The 12,930-nt window shown below is 45.5% G+C and overlaps 1 protein-coding gene across 1 annotated transcript in view; it reads left to right on the forward strand.

Annotated features, from left to right (window-relative positions):
- The window catches only part of LOC306740553 (protein jagged-2-like), a gene marked incomplete at its 5' end in the record, with an annotated part of 51,921 nt that overhangs the window by 19,733 nt on the left and 19,258 nt on the right, over positions 1–12,930 (forward strand). The window contains 7 exons of the mRNA XM_079222739.1: positions 2,696–2,950; positions 3,854–3,914; positions 7,796–7,926; positions 8,699–8,818; positions 8,922–9,035; positions 9,424–9,537; positions 11,187–11,300. Coding sequence (XP_079078865.1) covers positions 2,696–2,950; positions 3,854–3,914; positions 7,796–7,926; positions 8,699–8,818; positions 8,922–9,035; positions 9,424–9,537; positions 11,187–11,300 — 909 coding nt within the window. The remainder of the gene's footprint in view (positions 1–2,695; positions 2,951–3,853; positions 3,915–7,795; positions 7,927–8,698; positions 8,819–8,921; positions 9,036–9,423; positions 9,538–11,186; positions 11,301–12,930) is intronic.

The raw sequence follows: 12,930 nt of genomic DNA on the forward strand, positions 1-12,930 counted from the left end.
CTTTATTAGTCCCACAGTGGGGAAATTGCAGGATTACAGCAGCAAGAGATAGAAGTAAAAACAGAAACAAGTAATACATATAAGTAAACAGTCATAAAAACATTACAAATAATTGACAATAGCACTATTATATATACAGACGAAAAGTAAACCGTCGTGCAAAACGGTTCAAGTCTGCAGAATTTTCAGAGCACCACGTCGTTGAGTTCTCCATCTGAGCTTCAGAGGAACGTGCCCGCGTAAATCGTCCCCGAGTCTCGCTGGGCTCGCACTGCACACAGGTGCCTCTGCAGCCATGAACAGGATGAGAAAAGCTGGACAAAAAGCCTCGCTGGCCTCCGGACTCCTGTTGTGAAGCTGAAGGGAAGCAGCGGGAGGTTCTGTGGTTATTGCTCATACTCATGATTGCTTATGTTCATACTTGACATCTTAGAAGATGAACGGCCGTCCAGAATAAATCACTGTGCTCGGCTCTTGATTGACCGGCAGCTTGTTCGCTCTCTTCTCGGCCTCTTCGTGGTCGTTCTATATTTAGCCAGTGAGAGCGTTGCATCGTTCGGCAATTTATTACCGCCCCTCCCTGTTCCTCTTCCCTCTGATGTCTGTCTCCCAATTAGCAGCCCGGCAGCTGTCCGGCTACCGCACGCCACCTATCCCCAAACAGGGAGACCGGCTGGCCTCCAGACCGCCTGCCTCGGCCGGGACGGCAGCTCCGGTGGTGCTCTAACCGCCGGATGTGGCGGTGCGATGAAGTGCTTTATTAGTCCTCACTGGGAGGAGGGGGCTCTCGACCCGCCATGTCCCGTCTACTTTGACCGAGTCTCATTATGTGAGCCGCAGGTTTAATTGCTGAACCCTGTCAGCTAGTGTGCTGGCGGCCAAGTTTCCCTCCAGCATGAAACGTTAGCGGCTTCTTCCCGAGTCCGACTGGACAAAGCTAAAAATACCAACGCAGCATTATAATAAGCTCCGCACCTCCATTTATGTTTGTCTGTGACGCTCAGCGGAGTCATTCCATGGATTAAATGTTGTTATTTACTTCTGTGTGCGCCCGCTTTACCTCTGGTCCTGCAGGCTGGAACCTGTTGCATCCAGCTCTACTTCAGTAGGGCGAGGGTTGGCATGATTAGAGAGAGAGAGGGAGGGAGAGGGCGAGAGAAAGGGGGGGAGAGAGAGAGAGAGAGAGAGAGAGAGAGAGAGAGAGAGAGAGAGATCTGGTGTGCACTGGAATAAGAATCTTCTGGTTCACAGCTGCATGTTTCATCTGAAGCAAACCCAAAGTACACAAAGTAAAGTAAAAAACACTGAGAACACTACTGTTTGTAGTAGTTTGTGGTAGTTTGTAGTAGTTTGTGGTAGTTTGTGGTAGTTTGTGTACAGCTGAAGTGAGTTGAAGCGTCCATGCGGCGCAGACGGGAGCGAGAAGGCAAACCATCAGATTATGTGAACACGGCCTTGACTTCAGCTCAAAGGTCACCAAGCAGTAGAGAGGTCAAAAGGTCAAAACAAAACACTCCAGTTGCAGCTTGATGCATGCAACTATATATATATATATATATATATATATATATATATATATATATATATATATATATATATATATATATATATATATATATAAAGCTTTGTTTCTGCAGCGAGCGTCTCTTCTCTCACATGGGACGCGATCAGCAGCTGGGATCTAAACCCCTGGTTTACATAAGGAGGTTTTAAATGGCCCACTCTCGGCCGCTCTCCCTGGTAACAGCGGCCTCTCCTCCGGGACGCGGGGGAGCTCCTGATTGGTCCATATTTTTACACCTAATTGCTGGAGATGAGCAGCAGTGAGTGTTTCAGGTGGCGGGTGAGGGACTGAAGCTGTGGGACGTGTTGGCTCAGGGAACCAGGACAGCTTTTAAAAATATATAATGTATTCCTGCAGTCAAACTCTCAGCAGTTGTGAAGATGATTTAATAACAAATAAAGAGACGGGAGTTGCATTGCGGGGAAATTATTAATGTTTTGAAAAGACTTTTAAAAGAAGAAGTTACATTCTCCCTCAAAATCTCAGGCTCCTGAATTCACCCCTGCCACCTAATAAATATTCATATATATTTGTTTTGATCAAACACTATTTACACATCATGGTCATTATTTGTGACATGCAACAGAATGTTCAACGAAGGAAAAGTTTAAAAAGAAATCTGAATCTGCAAAAAAAATTCGGTCAATCGGTGCTTCAATTAAAAGTAAATTAAAAAATGCTCAAACGCTGCATTGCTGCCGCTGGTTCGATTCACTCAGGTCAAAGGTCTCCCTCTGCTTCTTTTTCTTGAGAACGGGCTGAAGGGTCCTTTCCGATGTCGCCCTTCCTCGTCTGTTCCACGTCTCTTATTAATTCCGGCCCTGGATATCCTGAGCAGGAAAAGTGAAAGAGCGTTTGGTTATCGAGCCCTCGCAGACCTCCACCTGCTGTGTGTGCCATGTTTCCATTCCCTTGTTCCTCTTTATTTTTTTCTTCTTCCACATTCTTGGTGCAGGTGGCTCTGCCCCCTCTGATGTGCGCTAACAACACAGGTTCTTATCTCACCCAACACCGGCCCGTTGGGTCAAACCCCCCCAAACTGTAATCATCAGTCCGGCTCCTCAGAATGTCATTCACAATGTCTCGTTGTTTACGTTCATTATTTTATGTTCCGGTTCCGTCTCACTGCAGACGAGGAGCTGCTGATCGAGCGCAGCATCTACAAAGGGATGCTCAACCCGGGCGAGGAGAGGCAGGCGGTGGAGTACACGAGCCCGGCGGCCCGCCTGGAGTACGCCGTCCGCGTCCGCTGCGACGAGAACTACTACGGCGGGAAGTGCAACAAGGTGTGCCGCCCGCGGGACGACTACTTCGGACACTACGTGTGCGACCAGCTGGGGAACCGAGGCTGCATGGAGGGCTGGATGGGGCCCGACTGCAAAGCAGGTACGGGGGCCTGCAGCATGTGCACTTCTACTGATTCATATGAACAAAGGCAGATTTAATAAAGCCAGCAGATCCATTACATTTTAATAGTGTTGAAAGCAATGCAAAGTTTTCAATGGTAAGAAGCCCCCCCCCCCCCCTTCCAATAAGATAAAACTAAACTATATTTATTCTACTCTTCTACTTATCTTAAAATGTATTTTCTTTAGTTAACTAACACAATTATTTTAAATTTGACAAAGTGTCGTTATAACATTTTAGGTGAAATGTTATTCTGAATATTATTCTTATTACATAGTTGAGAAAAAAAACATCTTTGTTTTGGTGTGGATGCCCACAAATATCACACCATTATCATTTTAATATGTTTTTTAATGAAAAATAATTATCGCCACATCGGACAAAAATATTATATTATTATATATCTTTCTTCCCAAAAATCATTCAACCCCCAACTAACTGGACTCGGTTCTCACGTCACGGACAATAAATAATACTAATAATGCAGAGAAAATACGATAAATTGTGTAACTGATTTTTTTTTTTATTAAGTGAGAAAGCAATAAATAGTTAAAAACAGTATTTATTTTTAAATCTGAACCTCAGAAACGTTTTTTTCTCTCCACGAGGAAGTTAAAGTCTGCAGGAAGCCGATGAAAACCTTTTGGAAGTTCACGTGGCTTTGCAGGAATTCAAAGAATGTTTTGGAAACTGTCGCTGGCCGGCGTGCTACAGGTCCCAGAGGACGTTGCTGCCTGTTGTTGTTGTTGTTGTTGTTGTTGTTGTTGTTGTTGTTGACTCTCCGTCTGCTTGCAAACAAGACAACATGGAATAGGAGTCAAGCGTCTGAAGAGCGAGTTGCTGTTTGCTGTTTAAAACTAACGAAGGTTTTCTCCCCGTCAGCCATCTGCAAACAGGGATGCAGCCTGGAGCACGGGGGCTGCAGCGTGCCGGGGGAGTGCAGGTGAGTCGTCCTTTGTTTGTTTGTTTATTTGTTCCTCTTTGCTTACGTACAGCGCTGAAATACGCTGTAGTTTGGGTGGAAAACCCTGAAAGAGTTTAATGAGGTTACCAGAGGTGTACATGTTGATAACATACCAAACAGTCTGACCTCCTCCTCCATCCCTCCGCTCTGATCTACAGGCCATTGTTCTGCTTCCTGTACTGAAGCTGGACACACACACACACACACACACACACACACACACACACACACACACACACACACACACACACACACACACATACACACAGAGGCCTGTTTTTCAGCTATAATGTCTGCAGCCCTATATATATATATATATATATATATATATATATGTATATATATATATATATATATATATATATATACATATATATATATATATATATATATATATATATATATGTGTGTGTATAAGTTAAAACTCCCTCCCAGGGTGCTTTCTAAATAAATACATATATATAGAAAAGAAGTAATTGATTACTTACACACACACACACACACACACACACACACACACACACACACACACACACACACACACACACACACACATACACACATACACATACATGGCTGCAGAGTGTTTTTTAAGGAAAAGGCTGACCGGGCATTTGTTGCAGAGAGAAATTTAGATTTGATTACATGTGGAGCCGAACTGTACATTTAGACACAGAGGAGCAACGGGAGCTTTAAAAATACACACACACACACACACACACACACACACACACACACACACACACACACACACACACACACACACACATACACACACTCTGAGGCAGGTTTGATTTAGATAAACTCTCGTAAAAACAGAAAGAAAGAAACAAAGCTGACGTTTTTCATTGGAAAAGGCCGGAGGATGAAAGAGAGAGAACACCCTGGAATGTGCCTCAACATGTGATCCTGAGCTGCAACGCAGTCAGTGGAACACACACACACACACACACACCCACAGCGCTAAGAAACAGGAAGACGAACATCCATCCAACCAGAGGATGGATGCAGAGAGAATAAAAGCTTTGTCGTTGTTGTTGTTGCTTGTTTGAAGCATTCACACCATCGGGGCCAATGTAAAGCTGTTAGCACAGAAGCTAGTTAGCATGCAGGCATACAATAACATAATTAAACAAATATCACGCTACCGTGAGAGAAACACAAACACACACACATAGTGGCGTTCAGATTATTTTGTCCAACAACTCAGCTTCTTTTTGATCAAATGTCAGATTCAGAGCCGAAAGAAGTTTAAAAAATAATAGTTGTAATAGTAAAGAGAGAGAGAGAGAGAGAGAGAGAGAGCGAGAGAGAGAGAGAGAGAGAGAGAGAGAGAGAGAGAGAAACAGGCGGGCCGAGGAAAACTAAAAGTGTGTGTTTGTTCCTTGTTTCTTACACAACCTACGCTCCCTCATGTGACACCAAACAGTAGCTATGGCAACAGCCGGCTAAGTCCGTCCGCTGGATTTTGGGCGCGAGGCTCGTCTGTAAATATAATTCAGCCCCCCCACACACACACACACATACACCCCTCTACCTCTGGGCGTGGTCTGTCTGAGGGGTCTGTGGTAAATCGGGGTATTTTTGGGCTCCCCCCCCATGGCATCTTTCCATTGATGAGACGGCAGCAGCCCGTCTGCCGGGGCTTGTGGGTAATGCCACCCTCCGGCCTGCGGCTACTCGCCCCCTCCCCCCCTACTGCAGCCAGACAGGCTGTCCACGCTGCCGCCGCAGTTGCACCGCTGACAGTGTGCAGGGCACCGCAGTGCCGGACAACACCACGTACTGTAGTAAACAATACACTGACACACACACATGCACAGACACATGCACATGGCTCGGCAGATTGACGTTCTTGTGGTCGTGCATGCAGTTAAATGTCGTTTCAGCTTACAAAGCGTGCACGAAACACAACTTTTCATGCACGCTTTCCAACGAACCAGCTGCTCGGCCCGAGCTGCATTTTTATCATGCAAGTCATTCTCATAAATTTAAAGAAATAGAAGTTCCCCTGTCTCAAATATTTAAACCATAAATATATTTGAAAAAACACAGATAGAAGACATTTTTTGCCACCAAACTGCAGCTCACAGAGTGTAGACGTGTTGGTCAGGTTCCATTTTGAAGTGGAGGGGTGGGGGTGCGCTCCCTAAAATAGCTCGGACGGAGAAATGACAGGACAGGTGGAGCAAGGTTACCACTGGCCTTGGAATAACAGTGTGCTGCCATAAACCAACAGATTACCCCCCTGCCCCCCAAGTTGACTTGTGATGGATGTTCTTTCTTCTTTCTTTTCTTTCTTCCTACCAGTCACTCCCCTGCACACTTCATATTTAAACACTCATGCCACTTAACATACACTTTTTAACTTAAACACATGTCACTTTAACATACACTTACATTAACTGTTTGTCTGAGCACTTTATCTTATACTTAATTTAATACCCATTGCACTGTTGTTGTCGTTGATTGTTGATTGTTGTTTATCTCGTCTAACATCTCATGTCTAATGTATGCACCTTCCGCCTAGAAAAATTCCCCGTTTGTGTAAACATTCCTGGCAAATAAACGGTTTCTGATTCTGATTCTTAACAAGCATGTTTTTCTACTAAAAACAGGTTACTTACTAGATCACCTTTTACTGGAAGAAAATAAAAAAACTGTAGGGTTCAATTACAACACACACACACACACACGCAGGAATGTGTGTCCTCAGATGAGGAGCTGCAGTTAAATGTCGCTCACCTCACGTTTCTGCTAAATTACTGCTGTGATGGTCAGCTGCAGCTCCATCAATGTGTCCTGCAGGAAGACTTATATATATATATATACATATTTTTTAGCACCTCCAGCAGTCTCCGTGTTCACCAGGGGACATTTAACTAGCGCTCTGCCCGACATCAAGCGCTCCTCTGCGTTTTCACACGTTTAAAAAGAGTAATAATTCCCTTGTTTGTTATCACGACGTAACTAGCACTGTGTTTTTTTTATTTTATTATCACGGCCAACTCCCGCTGCGTCACTGAGTGCTTCTGTGAGCTCTTCCCTCTGGCTCTCCTCCTGTGAACAGGAACACGTTGTCACGTTGTCAGTGTGCTGCTGAAACAAGACGCTCATATTTCAGAGAAGAAATCCACTCAGCCACCCACTTCCCTGTCCCTGTTCCCTGCTCTCTGTCCATGTTCCCTGTTCTCTGCTCCCTGTTCCCTATTCCTGTTCACTGCACCTTGTTCCTTGTTCCTGTTTCCTTCTCCCTGTTTCCTGCTCCCTGTTCCCTGCATCCTGTTCCCTGGTATCTGTTCTCTGCTCCTGTTCCCTGCTCCCTGTTCCCTGCTTCCTGCTCCCTGTTCCTTGTTCGCTGCACCCTGTTCCATGCTCCCTGTTTCCTGTTCCCAGTTCCCTGTTCTTGTTCCCTGTTCCCAGTTCCCTGTCCCTGTTCCCTGTTCTCTGCTCCCTGTTCCCTATTCCTGTTTCCTACTCCCTACACCCTTCACCTTGTTCCCAGTTCCCTACACCCTGTTCCCTGCTCCTTGCTCCCTGTTTCCTGTTCCCAGTCCCCTGTTCTTGTTCCCTGCTCCATGTTCCCTGTTCTTCTTCTTTGCTCCATGTTCCCTGTTCTTGTTCTTTGCTCCATGTTCCCTGTTCTTGTTCCCTGTTCTCTGTGGACAGTTTCATCTTTCTCAGGAGGGCACAAGCATTTGACTAATTAAATATCAACTTATTTTAGCTAAATAGACTTGTACATACTGCCTCCTTTCTCTAGGGTTTGAGATCCCTTCGAGGAGGAAAGGAGGAAGGGACTAGGATGTAAGAGAAGGAGTAAAGGAAGGAGGAGGAGCATTAACCTGTGTGTGTTGCAGGTGTAACTACGGCTGGCAGGGCCCGCTCTGTGACGAATGCCTGCCGTACCCTGGCTGTGTCCACGGCACCTGCAACGAGCCGTGGCAGTGCACCTGTGAGAAGAACTGGGGCGGCCTGCTCTGTGACAAAGGTCAGATCTCACAACCTTCACACAGCCTTCACACACTCACGTCTCCTTCATGCCTGCAGGTTCTGAGAGTCAAAGGGAACTAGCGTTGAGATCGTCGAGAAGGGCCTCATTTTAATATTTATTTTGAGTTAATTCTGGTATAAAGATGATTTGTTCTGTATATTGAAAGATTATTCTAACGTCTTTAAAAGCTGAGCCTGAAGTTTTTAATCATTTATATTTGTTTTGTGAGGATTTCTCGAGAAATTCAGACTTTTTAATTCCATGCATTCTTAAAGTAGTCACGCTTCTTCTGTGAAGACTTTTCACAACTTCACAACGTCACAACTTCCCTCGACAATTGGTAATAGGACTTAAAACGAATTGTTGGTTTAATAGCGTGATGAATTTCACAAAACACAAGCGAGCTTCAACGTGCAGAAACCCTGGAACGCTCCATTAAAGCTCCGTTTTCCTCCATGCGAGTGGCATCAGGACACGTAGGATTGGTCAGAGGCTTTTTGTTGTAAATACTTATATTATTTATATTTATATTATATATATACCGATATTGTGTTCTTTGTAACGCCCACAATCAGATGCTTTTGAAAGAAAGAATAAATAATGAAACTGCAGGTTATTGTGCAGAGACATGAGAAGTCAAAGCAGTTCAATGCTGTCACTTCACCTTATTAGCTCGTTGCTAAAAAGGTAAAGTGTTGGTCACATGGAGTTGGTCACATGGATTTGGTCACATGGTCACATGGTCACATGGGTGCTCTTCTCTGTACAGACCTGAACTACTGCGGGACCAACCGGCCGTGCAACAACGGAGGCACCTGCATGAACACGGAGCCGGACGAGTACAACTGCGCCTGTCCGGACGGATACTCGGGCAAGAACTGTGAGATCGGTGAGTCTGGAGATCAAACCAACGGAGCCCGAAACATTTTCAGAGTGAAGTTCTGAGGATCTGGACGGAAGATTTATGAGATTAATTTGTGTTTCTTCTTCAGCGGAGCACGCCTGTGTTTCCAACCCTTGTGCCAGCGGAGGCACGTGCCACGAGGTCCCGTCAGGCTTTGAGTGTCACTGTCCGGCGGGCTGGTCCGGGCCCACCTGTGCTCAAGGTGACACACGTTATGATTATTATTATTATTATTATTATTATTATTATTATTATTATTATTATTATTGTTTTCTATTTATTTAGTTTGCTCCTTTGGGTTTTTGATTATGTTTCATGTGAACACTTCAGGGCTGGACATTGTTGTTCTGGACATTGTTTAGCCCTAACGGGGACCAGCTGGCTGGTTTAAAGCCAGCGCTGGAAGCCAGCGTTCTGAAGCGATAACAGCTTGAACGTCAGCGTGAACATCAGCTTGAACGTCAGTGTGAACGTCAGCGCAAACATCTGCGCGAACATCTGGGTGAACATCTGCGTGAACGTCAGCGTGAACGTCTGCGTGAACGTCTGCGTGAACGCCTGCGTGAACATCTGTCTGCTCTGTGTTTCAGACACAGACGAGTGCGCCTCCAGCCCCTGTGCTCAGGGCGGAACCTGCATGGACATGGAGAACGGATTTGAGTGCCTCTGCCCTCCACAGTGGACAGGCAAGACCTGCCAGATTGGTACGAAAAAGAGAAGAACTTCAGATGTTTGTTTTTACAGCTCATGCGTGTTTACTTCTGAAGCAATTTTCATAATTTTATTGTTGGAACATTTTATTTATCCATAATCTGATATCCTGATTGAATTCCTCGTTGCATGCTGGGTGATGTTTTTCTCTGATAAAGCCGGCGTGCCGCTTTGTGTGTATTGCATCGACAGTGTGTGTGTGTGTGTGTGTGTGTGTGTGTGTGTGTGTGTGTGTGTGTGTGTGTGTGTGTGTGTGTGTGTGTGTTCGGCGTGCTGCTGTGTGTGTGTCCCGACGTCCCGATTTCTCTGCAGGAACCCATTTACTTGCAGCGTATCTGGGTGCTTGTTTCTGCGGCCCCGCCCTTTAACCAGTAGTGTTACTGCAGGAGGGCCACTCATTTATAGAGTGTTTGTTTGTTTGTTTGTGTGTGTGTGTGTGTGTGTGTGTGTGTGTGTGTGTGTGTGTGTGTATGCGTGCCCAACGGAGACACTCACTGGGCTTCATCTGCAACTCGAGCCAGGTGACTTGAGTAAAGCTAAAAATAACTTCCCGCCTGGCAACTGCTAGCCCCGGGGCAAAGTATTCTCCAGCGGGAGGGGGTATTTTTGGCTCCAGACGGGGCATAACGGGGCCACATGTACGCAACGGTGAGGCCGACGCCCCGACACAGCGGAGCCCTCACCCCCCTCGACCTCGACCAGGAAACACTTCTTCATAACCTGCAAACATGAGCGGCGGCGATGGGCAATCGGAACGCCTCGGTTGGGTTGCCGTTGCAGATTGGCAGAGCGGGGTGGTACCTGGGAGAGAGAGTGGGACTATGGTTGGGGGGGGAGGAGGGGAGGTTGGGTTCTTTGGGAATGGGTCGGGGTGTTTGGTGTCAGCCGGCCAACAGGTGCCGCTTACCTCCCGGGAGTAGTATTAATGCACTGTGTCGGTTTAGAGTGAGCGAGGCGGCGCTAGCTGCCTCTGAAACTGACCACTTGGAATGCCGCAGGTTGGCCTTCAGGGAATGCCATAGAGAGACATTAACACCGGGGGGAAGGGGGGGTGGGGGAATCTGCAGAAGACACAAAACCCTCGTCAGACGTGGACTTCAGCCCGTGAATGTTCTGGCTATCTGGCGATGTCTGAGTGGTTTACCCGTAACAGCAGTCTGACTACGTGGTGTCACTTTACAACCGAAAGGTTTTCCATGTCCCACACATCATAAATGAATCTCTATACCATCATATCTATATATGCACAAGGAAATAAGGTAAATGTAACACCCCGTGAACACTGTGAATGAGACCATTTTAATTAGTATAGAGGTATTTTTAGGAATTGTTTTTGGAAAGCCATGAACCTCTTTTGAGCTGCAACATACTTTTTTAATTCCTCTACTGATGCACTTTTTAAAAAAAGAGACAAAAGTCAAGCTCTTTTCCGTGACAGAGTCCTACGTTTAAAAAAGTAATTTTCTGCAGATATACGGCAGCTATGCCACAGACCAGATGTCTGGAAGGCATCAACAGAGTAGAAAAGCCCTCCGATGTTACGTTTCAGTGTGTTGTGACGCTGTGAAGCCTCGCTTGGTGATGGACTTCCTGAGCAGCTTCTAGGCTCCTCCCACTCATTCTCTCCTGTGTCTTTTTGCAGACGTTAATGAGTGTGCGGGGAAGCCTTGCCTCAGTGCTTACGCTTGCAAAAACTTGATTGGTGGATATCACTGTGCCTGCTTTCGTGGATGGGTTGGCCAGAACTGTGACATCAGTCAGTATATATTAATCCAGCAAATTATTAGAATGATTAGCGCTCAGCCTCTTTCCAGCTGCTGTACCTGTAGCACCAATAGAGCCTCGTTCTCTTCGCTGGCTGGCTTCTGTTCCACGAGCTTCCTCTCGCTCTTCCTTCTTTCATCAGTCTCTCTGAAAGGACTAAGACATGTTTCAGGGGGTTTCTGTCCACATTAGAGACATTAGTATTTACTATTATCCTGGACAGTAAAATGTGAACACATAAACTTAACCAAGAAGAACAGTCTAATGAAATGAAGCGCTTGACAAGTTGTTTGAGTGTTCTAGGGTAATAAAACCTGATAATAAGGATTTAACGCCAGAGGCATGTTGCAACAGCTCCTATTGGGCTTTGATAGCATGTTAGTGGCTATGTCCCCAATATCCTATATTCCTAGGGTCTTATGTCCTCAACATCCTATGTTCCTAGGGTCCTATGTTCCTAGGGGTCTAATGTATTATGTCCCCAACATCCTATGTTCCTAGGCTCCTATGTGCTCAACATGTTATGTTCCTTGGGTCCTATGTTCCTAGGATTCTAAGGTCATATGTCCCCAACATCCTATGTTCCTAGGGCCCTATGTCCCCAACATCCTATGTTCCAAGGGACCTATGTCCCCAACATCCTATGTTCCTAGGGCCCTATGTCCCCAATATCTTATGTTCCTAGGGTTCTATGTTTCTAAAGTCCTATGTCCCCAACATTATATGTTCCTATGGCCCTATGTACCCAACATTATATGTTCCTAGGGTTCTATGGTCCTACGTCCCCAACATCCTATGTTCCTAGGGTCCCATGTCCTCAACATTCTAGGTTCCTAGGGTTCTATGGTCCTCTGGTTCTATGTTTCCAAGGTCCTTAAATTTCTGTTCAACAAAGTAAACTTTTCTGAAGGTTTTATTTGGGACTTTTTTCCCAACGCCTTATGTTTACCTCCATGCTATGCTCCCTTTAACGAGTTCCCACAATAGCCCATGTCGTATTAAGTGAAAAAAGCCTGTTTTCAGACCCAGGTGGTCAAAAACATACTTATTTTAACCCAAACCCTGATCCTTTCCACAACCTAACCAAGTAGTTTTGTTGCATAAACCTGAATGTCCGTATGGGACGAGCTGTGAATGAGAACGGGTGATGGGTGAGGAGCCACGGTGCATTGAGCTGTGGGAACAAAGGACCCTTTGTCATGTTCCCCTTATGGGCCATTATACGTTTGGGGAACATGATCATAGGACTTTGGGAACATCTGGCCCTTTGTCATATTTACCATTATGTGCCGGATGAATTTGGAGAACATTCTACCCTAGAAACGTAGGAGCGACCCCATAAGAGCTGAATGATCGAAAAATAGCTTCAACCTTGTTTAGCAAATTTCACATTTTAGTACCTCGTACAGAAGTAAATGCTCATTTATCTTTCAGCTCCCGTGAGTTAAGCTGATGGATGAGACCCACGAGATATGTGGTTGTTGAACACTCGCAAGATTGAGAAGAACTCATTAATCTAACAATATGGATAAGAAACCACAGAAAGACATTCTACTGCAGCCCCATGGGGCCTTAACAGTTGTGAGAATATGGATAGATATAATATGGGCAGATATAATATG

Source organism: Taurulus bubalis (genome assembly GCF_910589615.1).
Source record: "Taurulus bubalis genome assembly, chromosome: 1".
NCBI classification, from domain to species: domain Eukaryota; kingdom Metazoa; phylum Chordata; class Actinopteri; order Perciformes; family Cottidae; genus Taurulus; species Taurulus bubalis.